The sequence below is a fragment of the Salmo trutta genome, chromosome 30 (assembly GCF_901001165.1).
Source record: "Salmo trutta chromosome 30, fSalTru1.1, whole genome shotgun sequence".
In the NCBI taxonomy this organism is placed as follows: domain Eukaryota; kingdom Metazoa; phylum Chordata; class Actinopteri; order Salmoniformes; family Salmonidae; genus Salmo; species Salmo trutta.
Genome location: NC_042986.1, coordinates 30,551,244 through 30,566,933, shown reverse-complemented (window position 1 = coordinate 30,566,933; position 15,690 = coordinate 30,551,244). Strand labels below are relative to the sequence as shown.

At 42.8% G+C, this 15,690-nt stretch overlaps 1 protein-coding gene across 2 annotated transcripts in view; it reads left to right on the top strand.

Moving 5' to 3' along the window:
• Positions 1 to 15,690, top strand: part of dnah12 (dynein, axonemal, heavy chain 12) — a 44,940-nt gene that overhangs the window by 20,361 nt on the left and 8,889 nt on the right. For both annotated transcript variants that reach the window (XM_029723833.1, XM_029723834.1), the window contains exons 30-46: positions 134 to 253; positions 362 to 471; positions 5,765 to 5,948; positions 6,136 to 6,276; positions 6,390 to 6,473; positions 6,587 to 6,775; positions 8,585 to 8,704; positions 8,804 to 8,992; positions 9,083 to 9,234; positions 9,365 to 9,503; positions 13,291 to 13,457; positions 13,558 to 13,813; positions 14,017 to 14,319; positions 14,407 to 14,585; positions 14,705 to 14,897; positions 15,065 to 15,226; positions 15,423 to 15,617. In XM_029723833.1, the coding sequence (XP_029579693.1) occupies positions 134 to 253; positions 362 to 471; positions 5,765 to 5,948; positions 6,136 to 6,276; positions 6,390 to 6,473; positions 6,587 to 6,775; positions 8,585 to 8,704; positions 8,804 to 8,992; positions 9,083 to 9,234; positions 9,365 to 9,503; positions 13,291 to 13,457; positions 13,558 to 13,813; positions 14,017 to 14,319; positions 14,407 to 14,585; positions 14,705 to 14,897; positions 15,065 to 15,226; positions 15,423 to 15,617 (2,883 nt within the window). The remainder of the gene's footprint in view (positions 1 to 133; positions 254 to 361; positions 472 to 5,764; positions 5,949 to 6,135; positions 6,277 to 6,389; positions 6,474 to 6,586; positions 6,776 to 8,584; positions 8,705 to 8,803; positions 8,993 to 9,082; positions 9,235 to 9,364; positions 9,504 to 13,290; positions 13,458 to 13,557; positions 13,814 to 14,016; positions 14,320 to 14,406; positions 14,586 to 14,704; positions 14,898 to 15,064; positions 15,227 to 15,422; positions 15,618 to 15,690) is intronic.

Sequence of the window (15,690 nt, the reverse complement as noted above, 5' to 3'; positions counted from 1 at the left end):
GGAGTTACATTGTGTTGTTTAAGTGTTCCCTTTATTTTTTTAAGCAGTGTATGGTACATGGTATAGTTAAAAAATAAGGGCTATGTAAGGGTAGTCGCTTACGTTGAATGTTCTATGTTTTCGGCACTACCAGCTCCTGAGGTCCATCAAGGATGTGAATGAGCCCAAGTTTCTCTCTCATGACATCCCCCTTTTCAATGGAATCACCAGTGACCTGTTCCCCGGTATCTCTCTCCCTGTGGCAGACTATCAGGTTGAGATTTTCCTTGCTTGTTTTTATGTACTCTGTGTTGATAGAAGATGTTGATACTGTATGTGCATTGCATATTTAAATGTCTGCCGTCTGTCATGTGTTTCCCAGCTGTTTCTGGCTTGTGCTGAGGAGTGCTGTAAGAACCACAACGTTCAGCCAGCTGAGGTCTTCAAGGAGAAGATCATACAGACCTATGAGATGATGATAGTCCGTCATGGGTACATTTTTTCAAGCAGCATCCTTTTATTTTCTTTCTGAACTGAAACTCAATCTAAGTTGCATCTCATAGGTATTTGTATTTATTATGGATCCCCATTAGCTGCTGCCAAGGCAGTGTGTGTTATCATGTGTGTCTATGCAGGTGTCTTTGCCTATGTTTGTGTTGTTTCACAGTCCCCGCTATTCCATAAGGCGTATTTTTATCTGTTTTTAAATCAAATTTTACTGCTTGCATGAGTTACTTGATGTGGAATAGAGTTCCATGTAGTCATGACTCTATGTAGTACTGTGCGCCTCCCATAGTCTGTTCTGGACTTGGAGACTGTGAAGAGACCTCTGGTGGCATGGCTTGTGGGGTATGCATGGGTGTCCGAGCTGTGTGCCAGTAGTTCAAACAGACAGCTCGGTGCATTTAAGATGTCAATGCCTCTCACAAATACAAGTAGTGATAAAGTCAATATCTCCTCAACTTTGAGCCAGGAGAGATTAACATGCATATGATTAATGTTAGCTCTCTGCGACAAAACTAGGGCTTGTAGGACCTGCCTTGTTGATAGTGCTGTTAAGAAGGCAGAGCCGCGCTTTATTATGCACAGACTTCTCCCCATCTTAGCTACTGTTGTATCATTATGTTTTGACCTTGACGATTTACAATCCAGGGTTACTCCAAGCTGTTTAGTCTCCTCAACTTGCTCAATTGCCACATTATTCATTACAAGATTTTGTTGAGGTTTAGGGTTTAGTGAATGATTTGTCCCAAATACAATGCATTTAATTTTTTTAATATTTAGGACTAACTTATTCCTTGCCACCCATTCTGAAACTAACTGCAGCTCATTGTTATGTGTTGCAGTCATTTCAGTCGCTATAGTAACTGACGTGTATAGTGTTGAGTCATCCGCATACATAGACACACTGGCTTTACTCACGCCAGTGGCATGTCATTAGTAAAGATTTTAAAAAGTAAGGGGCCTTGACAGCTGTCCTGGGGAATTCCTGATTCTACCTGGATTATGTTGGAGAGGCTTCCATTAAAGAAACCCTCTGTGTTCTGTTAGACAAGTAACTCTTTATCCACATTATAGCAGGGGGTGTAAAGCCATAACACATACGTTTTTCCAGCAGCAGACTATGATCGATAATGTTAAAAGCTGCACTGAAGTCTAACAAAACAGCCCCCACAATCTTTTTATCATCAATTTCTCTCAGCCAATCATCAGTCATTGGTGTAAGTGCTGTGCCTGTTGAATGTCCTTCCCTATAAGCATGCTGAAATTCTGTTGTCAATTTGTTTACTGTAAAATAGCATTGTTTCTGGTCAAACAAAATGTTTTACAAAAGTTTACTAAGGGTTAGTAAGAGGGGGCTTTACTATTCTTAGCTAGTGGAATGACTTTTGCTTCCCTCCAGACCTGAGGGCACACACTTTCTAGTAGGCTTAAATTGAAGATATGGCAATATCGTCTGCTATTATACTCAGTAAGTTGTCAGACCCTGGTGGCTTGTCATTTTTCACCTCTTCCACCCTCACTTTATGTAATTCTACATCATAATGCTTGTCTTTCATAATTTGGTCAGATATACATTTTATTTTTATTTAACCTTATTTAACTAGGCAAGTCAGTTAAGAACAAATTCTTATTTACAATGGCGGTCTAACCCGGCCAAACACCTAACCTGGATGACACTGGGCCAATTGTGCGCCGCCCTATGGGACTCCCAATCACAGCTGGTTGTGATACAGCCTGGAATCGAACCAGGGTCTGTAGTGACGCCTCTAGCAATGAGATGCAGTGCCTTAGACTGCTGCGCCACTTGGGATGTGCAGTGTCAGCGTTTGTTGCTGGCATGCCTAAGTTTGATAATCTTGCCAATGAAAAAATCATTAAAGTAGTTGGCAATATCACTGGATTTTGTGATGAATGAGCCGTCTGATTTAATGAATGATGGAGCTAAATTTGCCGTTTTGACCAAAATTTCATTTGAGTTTGAGTTTATTCTATTTTTACCGGGACAGTGCACATTAATCAACGTTTCAGTAAAAGTGCCGGTTTTAGCCAGCCGGCTCATTTTCAACCGCAGTCCCTGGGCAGGTTATTAAAAACAATTACAATATAGACAATCATTGAACAGTGAGCACACGTAGAGCAACATAGGACAAGCAAGACATAGCATACAAACAGAGCAACATAGGAGAAGCAAGATGTAGCATACAGACAGAGCAACATAGAACAAAAAGCAACAAGACAAAATCCATAAAAGCAACAGAGTGGTTCCACACCTCACAAGCTACAGACAACATGGAAAGCGGCAATACACAGCTAGGGATTATGTTCACAAATCTGATTGACCTTTAGCCATGTCTTCATGCATTTTGTGAAAGTGTGATATGTGGTGCAGTTATGTGTGTCTGATGGCAGTGTATTCCAGACATGGGAAGCTCTCACAGAGAAAGCAGATTTACTAAAGGTGCTTTTCCTTAAGGGAACTATACAGTCACCTCTCATGGCAGACCTTGTGGATTTAAGGTGCTCTAAAGCTATAATTCTTTGTCATTTATCTTTGTTTCATAGTGTCGTTTCTTCTTTTTTTCAGTATAGTCACATGCTTTCTCAATTTGCAGTACGTTTGCCAATCGGTTGTGCAGCAAGAATTTTTTGCCATTCCTTTAGTCTCATCCCTCTCAACCATACAATTTTTCAATTCCTCTTCAATCCACAGGGATTTAACCATTTTTACAGTGATTTTCTTAATGGGTGCATACTTATTGGTAACTGGGAGAAGCAATTTCATAAATGTGTCAAGTGCAGTGTCTGGTTGCTCCTCATTACATCCCACGGACCAACAAATATTCTTTACATCAACAACATAGGAATCACTGCAAAACTTATTGTATGACCTCTTATACACTATATTAGGCCCAGCCTTTGGAACTTTTGTTTTCCTAGATATGGCTACTATATTGTGATCACTACGTCCTATGGATTTGAATACCGCTTTAAAGCAAATTTCTGCAGCATTAGTAAAGATGTGATCAATACATGTTGATGATTTCATTCCTGTGCTGTTTGTAACTACCCTGGCAGGTTGACTGATAACCTGAACCAGGTTGCAGGCACTGGTTACAGTTTAAAGTTTTCTCTTGAGTGGGCAGCCTGATGAAAGCCAGTCGATATTTAAATCACCCAGAAAATATACCTCTCTGTTGATATCACATGCATTTCACACATATTATCCAGATACTGATTGTTAACACTTGGTGGTCTATAGCAGCTTCCCACCAGAATGGGCTTTAGGTGAGGCAGATGAACCTGTAGCCATATTACTTCAACAGTATTTAACATGAGATCCTCTCTAAGCTTTACAGGAATGCGGTTCTGAATATAAACAGCCACACATCCACCTTTGGCATTTCTGTATTTTCTGTAGATCTTATGTATTGCTACCACTGTATCATCAAATGTATTATCTAAGTGAGTTTCAGAGATTGTCTGAATATAAATGTAATCTGTTACTAGCAAATTATGGATTTCATGAACCTTGTTTCTTAAGCTACATATGTTAATGTGGGCTATTTTGAGCACTTTTCTGTAATACTTGATCGTTTTTATTGCTTTACTGGGAAACTTAGCAGAGGTTGACATGCTCATGTTACTTATGTTAGTGCAGGGTGAGCTGCACACAGTGGACTTCCTACTAGGGCACACCGCCTCAGTGCTAACAGTATCACTGGTTCATAGTGTATGCAGTAATCATGTGCCTATCTGTGTGATCAGCAGAGGCATTCAGGGCAGAGGGACATAAATTAGGTTACTTACATTATGTCTACCAACGCCCCTTGTAAAATGTACATTTGCTGAAGCATTATCACAACTCAGCGACACAATGGTAGGGATTAACTGAGCTGGGCTTGGGTCATTGAGAAGTCATTGTCTCAACGCAGAATTATAATGCTGTGAAAGGATCCAAATGATTTGGGTGGATCCCATAGTCCTTATAAAACAAGCTTTGTTTCCAGAAGGTATGAAAATTGTCAATAATTGTTACACCCACAGAGCTACGATAGTCTCGTAGCCAGTTATGGAGGGCTAAAAGTCTGCTGAACTGTTCAATGCCATGATTTAGGAAGGGCAGGGGGCCAGATATTATGGGGTGTTTGTTGGTGTCAAGTAGTGACATCCTCCTGATTCACTGTCATTTTAAAGAACTGACATGGCTTCACCGGTACCTACGTTCAAATCCCATTTTATTTGTCGCATGCTTCGTAAACAGCATGCTTCGTAAACAGCATGCTTCGTAAACAGCATGCTTCGTAAACAGCATGCTTCGTAAACAGCATGCTTGGTAAACAGCATGCTTGGTAAACAGCATGCTTGGTAAACAGCATGCTTCGTAAACAGCATGCTTCGTAAACAGCATGCTTCGTAATCAGCATGCTTGGTAAACAGCATGCTTGGTAAACAGCATGCTTGGTAAACAGCATGCTTGGTAAACAGCATGCTTGGTAAACAGCATGCTTCGTAAACAGCATGCTTCGTAATCAGCATGCTTGGTAAACAGCATGCTTGGTAAACAGCATGCTTGGTAAACAGCATGCTTGGTAAACAGCATGCTTCGTAAACAGCATGCTTCGTAAACAGCATGCTTCGTAATCAGCATGCTTGGTAATCAGCATGCTTGGTAAACAGCATGCTTGGTTAACAGCATGCTTGGTAAACAGCATGCTTGGTAAACAGCATGCTTGGTAAACAGCATGCTTGGTAAACAGCATGCTTGGTAAACAGCATGCTTGGTAAACAGCATGCTTCGTAAACAGCATGCTTCGTAATCAGCATGCTTGGTAAACAGCATGCTTGGTAAACAGCATGCTTGGTAAACAGCATGCTTGGTAAACAGCATGCTTCGTAAACAGCATGCTTCGTAAACAGCATGCTTCGTAATCAGCATGCTTCGTAAACAGCATGCTTGGTAAACAGCATGCTTCGTAAACAGCATGCTTGGTAAACAGCATGCTTCGTAATCAGCATGCTTGGTAAACAGCATGCTTGGTAAACAGCATGCTTGGTAAACAGCATGCTTCGTAAACAGCATGCTTCGTAAACAGCATGCTTCGTAAACAGCATGCTTCGTAAACAGTGAAATGCTTACTTACGGGTCCTTTTCCAACAATGCAGAGTTTAAGATATATGAATGATAAATACATGTTAAATGATCGATGATGATAGAAGATAATGTTAAGTGGAATATTGTTTTGAATAATTTTTGCATTGCCCCTACTGGTGTGTATCTCAGATTTATGCTGGTAGGAGAGCCGTTTGCTGGTAAGACCAAAGTCCTCCACGTTCTGGCCGACACCCTGACCCTGATGAACGACAGGGGTTACAATGAGGAGGAGAGGGTCCTCTACCGTACGGTCAACCCCAAGGCCATCACCATGGGACAGCTTTTTGGAGAGTTTGACCCAGTCTCCCACGAGGTGCGACTCAACCCTGGAATATTCATATCTCTCTAACATCATTACAATCATATATTCAGACTATCTTTCAATATCAATCGTGTTATTTTTATTTCTTTACACCAATGGTTTTGCTTTTTAGATTGTATCTTACATTGTGTTTGAGTTTTTTCTTTTCTCTCTCCCTGTCTCTGTTGGTGTTGCTCAGTGGGCAGATGGGATTGTGGCCAACACGTTTCGTGAGTTTGCGTCGTCGGAGACCCCGGACCGTAAGTGGGTGGTGTTCGACGGGCCTATAGACACACTGTGGATTGAGAGCATGAACACTGTGCTCGACGACAACAAGAAGGCAAGAATATGAGTCCACAACAAATATCATCCAATATAATGCCTTAATGACATACCAGGTGGATGCATAAAGCAGCTGTAACTACTTGCTGTATGCTTCCTTCTCTCCCACAGCTGTGCTTGATGAGTGGAGAGATCATCCAGATGTCCAATCAGATGAGTCTAATCTTTGAAGCCATGGACCTGTCTCAGGCCTCTGTAAGTCAACAAGCCATCAACACACTTGCAGGTACAGGTAGACTTCTTCTCTTGTCCAACAACAGTATGTTTCACGAATCTGTAATCTGTATATCTATCCCTCCCCTCCCCAGCCGGCGACAGTGAGCAGGTGTGGTATGATCTACATGGAGCCTTCTCAGCTGGGCTGGGAACCCCTGGTGACCTCCTGGATCAACACCCTGCCAGAGCCCCTGCAGGCTCCAGAAAACACAGGCCTGCTCATGGAGCTCTTCCACTGGCTCCTGCCCCCCTCCCTCAGGATGCTACGCAAACAATGCAGGGTGAGTGGACCACAAGCTTTAAGTCCAGAAGCATCAATTGGAGTTATCCTGTATATCGGCTATTGCCCTGCACCACAGTGTGTGTGTATATATATATATATATATATATATATACACACACACACATACATACAGTGGGGAGAACAAGTATTTGATACACTGCCGATTTTCCTGGTTTTCCTACTTACAAAGCATGTAGAGGTCTGTAATTTTATCATAGGTACACTTCAACTGTGAGAGACGGAATCTAAAACAAAAATCCAGAAAAATCACATTGTATGATTTTTAAGTAATTCATTTGCATTTTATTGCATGACATAAGTATTTGATACATCACAAAAGCAGAACTTAATATTTGGTACAGAAACCTTTGTTTGCAATTACAGAGATCATACGTTTCCTGTAGTTCTTGACCAGGTTTACACACACTGCAGCAGGGATTTTGGCCCACTCCTCCATACAGATCTTCTCCAGATCCTTCAGGTTTCGGGGCTGTCGCTGGGCAATACGGACTTTCAGCTCCCTCCAAAGATTTTCTATTGGGTTCAGGTCTGGAGACTGGCTAGGCCACTCCAGGACCTTGAGATGCTTCTTACGGAGCCACTCCTTAGTTGCCCTGGCTGTGTGTTTAGGGTCGTTGTCATGCTGGAAGACCCAGCCACGACCCATCTTCAATGCTCTTACTGAGGGAAGGAGGTTGTTGGCCAAGATCTCGCGATACATGGCCCCATCCATCCTCCCCTCAATACGGTGCAGTCGTTCTGTCCCCTTTGCAGAAAAGCATCCCCAAAGAATGATGTTTCCACCTCCATGCTTCACGGTTGGGATGGTGTTCTTGGGGTTGTACTCATCCTTCTTCTTCCTCCAAACACGGCGAGTGGAGTTTAGACCAAAAAGCTCTATTTTTGTCTCATCAGACCACATGACCTTCTCCCATTCCTCCTCTGGATCATCCAGATTGGCAAACTTCAGACGGGCCTGGACATGCGCTGGCTTGAGCAGGGGGACCTTGCGTGCGCTGCAGGATTTTAATCCATGACGGCGTAGTGTGTTACTAATGGTTTTCTTTGAGACTGTGGTCCCAGCTCTCTTCAGGTCATTGACCAGGTCCTGCTGTGTAGTTCTGGGCTGATCCCTCACCTTCCTCATGATCGTTGATGCCTCACGAGGTGAGATCTTGCATGGAGCCCCAGACCGAGGGTGATTGACCGTCATCTTGAACTTCTTCCATTTTCTAATAATTGCGCCAACAGTTGTTGCCTTCTCACCAAGCTGCTTGCCTATTGTCCTGAAAGCCCATTCCAGCCTTGTGCAGGTCTACAATTGTATCCCTGATGTCCTTACACAGCTCTCTGGTCTTGGCCATTGTGGAGAGGTTGGAGTCTGTTTGATTGAGTGTGTGGACAGGTGTCTATTATACAGGTAACGAGTTCAAACAGGTGCAGTTAATACAGGTAATGAGTGGAGAACAGGAGGGCTTCTTAAAGAAAAACAAACAGGTCTGTGAGAGCCGGAATTCTTACTGGTTGGTAGGTGATCAAATACATATGTCATGCAATAAAATGCAAATGAATTACTTAAAAATCATACAATGTGATTTTCTGGATTTTTGTTTTAGATTCCGTCTCTCACAGTTGAAGTGTACCTATGTTAAAAATTACAGACCTCTACATGCTTTGTCAGTAGGAAAACCTGCAAAATCGGCAGTGTATCAAATACTTGTTCGCCCCACTGTATATATATATATATTATTTTTTTTAAATAGTTTACAAGCTCTATAACATGTCTGATTGCTTTCATATGTTCTAGGAGGTTGTCCCCACCAGCAACAGCAACACAGTGGTGTCCCTGATTCGGCTCTTTGAAATGCTGCTCACCCAACCTTTGAAGGAGGACACGGGTAACAAAAACATACGGACGTGGGTCATGGTAAGAGATTAAACAAAGTACTGCTGTGCGTGGCTATACTGAATTGAAATGACAGAAATCAACATACTCAGCTCAACTCCATCTCTCTTTCTGTGGCAGGCAGCCTTTGCCTTCTCCCTGGTGTGGTCGGTGGGGGGCAGCTGTGATACGGACAGCAGGAAGAGGTTTGATGAGTACCTCAGAGACATCATCTTAGGGAAGGCAGACAACCACCCCATCCCCGCTTCTGTGTCCAAATGGGAATGTCCCCACGATGAGAAGGGTCTGGTCTACGACTATTACTACGAGGTCTGTAACATTCCACTGGTCAATAAGGCTTCTGCAGTGTAAAACAGTATTTTTCAGTTTCTATGAAAATACATATATTTTTTTTCACAGTTTAAAGGGAAAGGTCGCTGGGTGCACTGGACTGACTCGATCAAGAACATCAATCTGGGGGACAAGAACACCAAAGTGCAGGATATCATCGTCCCCACCATAGACACGGTCCGATACACCTACCTCATGGACCTCTGCATCGAATATAGAGTGTAAGCGTGCATCAACACACCCAGAATAATTTGTGTTTAAGCACTTGCATTGTGGTTTCAAAGTTCATAATATTCAGTTGATGCGTTATATTGTAAAACAGCCACTGATCATATGTCTGTCTCTGTGAAGGCCGTTGCTGTTTGTGGGGCCCACTGGGACGGGGAAGTCTGTGTACGTGAAGGAGAAACTCATGAACAACCTGGACAAGGACCGCTACCTGCCTTTCTTCATCAACTTCTCAGCACGCACCAGCGCTAACCAGAGCCAGGTGAATAATGAAGAGCTACAGATGCGCTATCTTAATTTGACCCTGTTTCTCGCAGCAGGAAAATAATCCTGCAGCAACAGGCAATGTGAATGATTATGTGGATTATAATTAATGGATTTTTTTTTTTTTTTTTAAGGGTTTGATACATTTTTTGTTAGGGCAAATCAAGTCTGACATTTTTTTAAGTGGAAATTACAAACTTTAAAAGCCTTTTTAAACATTGAATACACTACAATTTGCATTTCCTGCTATGCAGGAACATTGTCTGCGACAACAGAGTGATCAAATTAAGATAGCAGATCTGTATGAAACATGATCTCTGTCATACAGTATGTTGATCACGTCTGATCACTGGATACTCAATTCATTTCACAGAAAAACAATTTTTTTTGTCCGTTAAAATAACATCAAATTGATCAGAAATACAGTGTAGACATTGTTAATGTTGTAAATGACTATTGTAGCTGGAAACGGCAGATTTTTTTATGGAATATTTACATAGGCGTACAGAGGCCCATTATCAGCAACCATCATTCCTGTGTTCCAATTGCACATTGTGTTAGCTAATCCGAGTTTATCATTTATCATAAAAGGCTAATTGATCATTAGAAAACCCTTTTGCAATTATGTTAGCACAGCTGAAAACTGTTATGCTAATTAAAGATGCAATAAAACTGGCCTTCTTTAGACTAGTTGAGTATCTGGAGCATCAGCATTTGTGGGTTCGATTACAGGCTCAATATGGCCAGAAACAAATAACTTTCTTTTGAAACTCGTCAGTCTATTCTTGTTCTGAGAAATGAAGGCTATTCCATGCAAGAAATTGCCAATAAACTGAAGATCTCATACAACGCTGTGTACTGCTCCCTTCACAGAACAGCGCAAACTGGCTCTAACCAGAATAGAAAGAGGAGTGGGAGGCCCCGGTGCACAACAGAGCAAGAAGACAAGTACATTAGAGTGTCTAGTTTGAGAAACAGATGCCTCACGAGTCCTCAACTGGCAGCTTAATTAAATTGTACCCGCAAAACACCAGTCTCAACGTCAACAGTAAAGAGGTGACTCTGGGATGCTGGCCTTCTTTAGATCGGTGGAAATGTGTCCTTTGGTCTGGAGTCCAAATTTGAGATTTTTGGTTCTAACCGCCGTGTCTTTGTGAGACGCGGTGTGGGTGAACGGTTGATCTCCGCATGTGTATTTCCCACCGTAAAGCATGGAGGTGTGATGGTGTGGGGGTGCTTTGCTGGTGACACTGTCTGTGATGTATTTTAGAATTCAAGGCACACTTAACCAGCATGGCTACAACAGCATTCTGCATTCTAAAACATTTGACCGGTAGTGTGTGTATATACAGTGCCAGTCAAAGGTTTGGACACACCTACTAATTCAAGTATTTTTTTTTATTTTGACTATTTTCTACATTGTAGAACAATAGTGAAGACATCACAACTATGAAATAACACTTATGTAATCATGTAGTAACAAAAAAAGTGTTAAACAAATGAAAATATATTTTATATTTGAGATTCTTCAAATAGCCACCCTTTACCTTGATGACAACTTTGCACACTCTTGGCATTCTGTCAACCAGCTTCAGGAAGAAGGCTTTTCCAACAGTCTTGAAGGAGTTCCCACATATGCTGAGCACTTGTTGGCTGCTTTTCCTTTACTCTGTGGTCCAATTCATCCCAAACCATCTCAATTTGGTTGAGGTTGGGTGATTGTGGAGGCCAGGTCATCTGATGTAACACTCCATCACTCTCCTTCTTGGTCAAATTGCCCTTCCACAGCCTGGAGGTGTGTTGGGTCATTGTCCTGTTGAAAAACAAATGATAGTCCCACTAAGCCCAACCAGATGGGATGGCGTGTTGCTGCAGAATACTGTGGTAGTCATGCTGGTTAATTGTGCCTTGAATTCTAAATAAATCACAGACAGTGTCACCAGCAAAGCACCCCCACACCATAACACCTCCTCCATGCTTTACGGTGGGATATACACATGTAGAGATCATCCATTCACCCACACCACGTCTCTCAAACACATCGCGGTTGGAATCAAAAATCTCCTATTTGGACTCCAGACCAAAGGACACATTTCCACCGGTCTAATGTCCATTGCTCGTTTTTCTTGGCCCAAGCAAGTCTCTTCTTATTGGTGTCCTTTAGCAGTGGTTTCTTTGCAGCAATTTGACCACGAAGCCCTGATTCACACAGTCTCCTCTGAACAATTGATGTTGAGATGTGTCTGTTACTTGAACTCTGTGAAGCATTTATTTGGGCTGCAATTTCTGACACTGGTAACTCTAATGAACTTATCCTCTGCAGCAAAGGTAACTCTGGGTCTTCCATTCCTGTGGCGGTCCTCATGAGAGCCAGTTTCATCATAGTGCTTAAGGGTTTTTGCGACTGCACTTTAAAAGTTCTAGAAATGTTCCGCATTGACTGACCTTAATGTCTTAAAGTAATGATGGACTGCCATTTCTTTTTGCTTATTTGAGCTGTTCTTGAAATAATATAGACTTGGTCTTTTACCAAATAGGGCCATCTTCTGTACACTTCCCCAACGTCTTAACAACACTACTGATTGGCTCAAACACATTAAGAAGGAAAGAAATTCCACATATTAACTTTTAAGAAGGCACACCTTTAATTGAAATTTGTTCCAGGTGACAACCTCATGAAGCTGGTTGACAGAATGCCAAGAGTGTGCAAAGCTGTCATCAAGGCAAAGGGTGGCTACTTGAAGAATCTAAATTAGAAAATATATTTTGATTTGTTGAACACTTTTTTGGTTACTAAATGATTCCATATGTGTTATTTCATAGGTTTGATGTCTTCACTATTATTCTACAATGTAGAAAATAGTAAAAATAAAGAAATACCCTTGAATGATTAGGTGTTCTAAAGCTTTTGACCGGTAGTGTGTGTGTATGTATGTATGTGTGTATGTATGTATAAGGTTAAAGTGCAGACTGTCAGCTATAATTTTAGGGTATTTGCATCCATATCAGGTGAACCGTTTAGAAAGTACCACACATTTTGTGTATAGGGACCCCAAATTATTGGGACAAATTATGTGTATTAAAATACTTGTGTATTAAAGTAGTAAAAGTTAAGTATTTAGTCCTACATTAATGTGGACGCTGTCATGATTACAGATAATCCTGAATGAATCGTGAATAATGATGAGTGAGAACTTTACAGACGCACCTATCATACCCCCAGGACATGCTAACCTCTCACTATTACAATAATGGGAAGTTAGCATTTTGGAGGGGGTATGATATTTGTGCGTCTAACTTTCTCACTCATTATTATTTACAATTTATTCAGGATTATCTGTAATAATGGTTGCATCCACATTAATGTAGAAGCATTTACAAACATATTCTACTCGTATTTACAGTAAAAGTGACTCCAAAATAACACAATACATTATTTACCATTCATTTCTACTGGACAAAACATTATCTGAACCACAACCAAAACAAACAGCAAATCCATCCAACAAATTTGTAGAGTCACAAGCTTAATCTAGCAGTGGTGCTATGAATATGAGACCACCTACTTAACTTTTTACTACTTTAATACACATATCAGTGAATTTGGCCCAATGCTTCTGAATCCCCCGATGTGGATGAAAATACCCTCAAATTAAAGCTGACAGTCTGCAATTTAACCTCATAGTCATTATGTCATTTCAAATCCCCCAAATAATAATATGTGGCACTGTCCCAATACTTTTGGAGCTCAATGTTTATACAGTATATTCTTCCACTGTTTGTAGAACATCATCATGTCCAGGCTGGACAAGAGGAGGAAGGGGGTGTTTGGCCCCCCCATGGGAAAGAAGTGTGTCATATTTGTAGATGACATGAACATGCCTGCCCTGGAGCAGTTTGGGGCACAGCCTCCCGTGGAACTCCTACGCCAATACTTTGACCATGGCAACTGGTTAGAGACTACTACATTACAATGCCATCATATCTATAATGATCAGTGACATACCTGGAACTTATCATGTCTCTAAAGTTTACTTTCACTGTCTTCCCAGGTATGACCTGAAGGACACCACTAAGATCACCCTGGTGGACCTGCAGCTGATCTCAGCTATGGGGCCTCCTGGTGGCGGGAGGAACGCGGTGACGCCTCGCTTCCTGCGGCACTTCAACATCACCAGCATCAACGCCTTCAGTGACGACACCATGGTGCGCATCTTCTCCAACGTGGTGGCCTTCTACCTCCGCAACAACGAGTTCCCCCCAGACTACTTCACCGTGGGCAATCAGATAGTGGCCGCCACTATGGAGGTGAGAAGGTTCAGGAGATTACATTGATAGTTATTTTATTTCCACAAGCATAAAACCCACTAGATTTAATCATATACGAGAGTAAAAAGGTGTGATTGTTGCTCTTTACACTTCATTCTGACTCTTTTTAAATCATGTAAAATCAAGTTATTTCACTTTCCGTTTCTCTTCTTGCCTAATGCTTCGCCCACGTCTCTCAAAAGGTCTACAAGAAGGCCATGGACAACCTGCTCCCCACACCAGCCAAGTCCCACTACACATTCAACCTGCGCGATTTTAGCCGCGTGGTGCAGGGTTGCCTTCTCCTCAAGAAGGAGTCCCTGGAGAACAAACGCACCATGATCCGCCTCTTTGTCCACGAGGTGTTCCGCGTCTACTACGACCGTCTGGTGGATGACCAGGACCGCGCCTGGCTCTACCTCCTAATGAACGACATCGTCAGGGACCACTTCAAGGAGAACTTTGAGCAGGTGTTTGACCACCTGAAGGCTCCAAGCAACAAGGCAGTAAGTACAGGAGATGTTGTTTTTGATGGTGGTTTGTTTACTGTTGTTTAGTTGTGGTGATGAGGTTCCTGTGTTCCCTGTCGCTAGCCGCGTGAGGAGGACATGCGTAACCTGCTGTTTGGGGACTACATGAACCCTGACCTGGAGGACAATGATCGTCTGTACTCTGAGGTGCCCTCCATGGAGAGCTTCGGCCAGGTGGTGGAGCTCTGTCTGGATGAGTATAACCAGACACACAAGAACCGCATGAACCTTGTCATCTTTCGGTAAAGGCCTTTAACGTCAAGCTCCAGGGTTTGGGTTATTATAAGCAGCACAGCATGAGAGGTTAGCCACACTCACTGGAAAACTGAGTATGACTCTGTTTTTGTCCATTTGCGTTTAGCTACGTGCTGGAGCACCTGTCTCGTATCAGCCGTGTGCTGAAGCAGCCTGGGGGCAATGCCCTGCTGGTGGGGGTGGGGGGCAGCGGGCGCCAATCCATCACCCGCCTTGCCACCTCCATGGCCAAGATGACCCTGTTCCAGCCAGAGATCTCCAAGAGCTACGGCCTGAACGAGTGGAGGGACGACCTCAAGGTGAGACTTTAGACTATTAACATAGAGATTATTCCAGGCCAGGTTGGACTGTAATGGCAACAGTCTACAGATAATTGAAGAGTTGTCACTAGAGGACTTGGGCTGGTATATTTGTTGTGTGTGTTCCATATCATTTTTCTGATTGTTTGCTTTTTCCTGTGCTGCAGTTCCTGCTGAAGAGTGCAGGGGTGAAGGGTCAGAAGACGGTATTCCTGCTAACTGACTCTCAGATCAAGGAGGAGGCCTTCCTGGAGGATGTGGACAGTGTCCTGAACACAGGAGAGGTGCCCAACCTGTTCGCCACAGACGAGAAGGCGGAAATCATGGAGGTAGGTTTTCACAGACCAGTAAGATGGATAATAGGCTTTGGCTTATTAGAGTTAGGCTATGGTTGGGGGTGGAGTTGCTGGGGTTACTGCCCTTTTTTTATATCATCACATTATCTAAGCAGAAGCATTCACAGTGAGTGTTGTGATTGAGAGGAATAATCATTGCAGCCTCTGCCTGCTCCCTCTCTCTCCCCAGGCGGTGCGGCCTATCGCCCAGGCTGGCAATAAGAGTGTGGAGTTCAGCCCCCTGGCCCTGTTTGCCTACTTTGTGTCGCGCTGCAGGGAAAACTTGCACATCATAGTGGCCTTCAGTCCTATAGGAGAGGCCTTCCGCAACCGACTACGCCAGTTCCCCTCCCTCATCAACTGCTGCACCATCAACTGGTTCCAGGTACAGAGGCAGTACAAAACCTACTGAATCTGATGGCTTACACTGTATACTAACCATGAAGTAATATCAACAA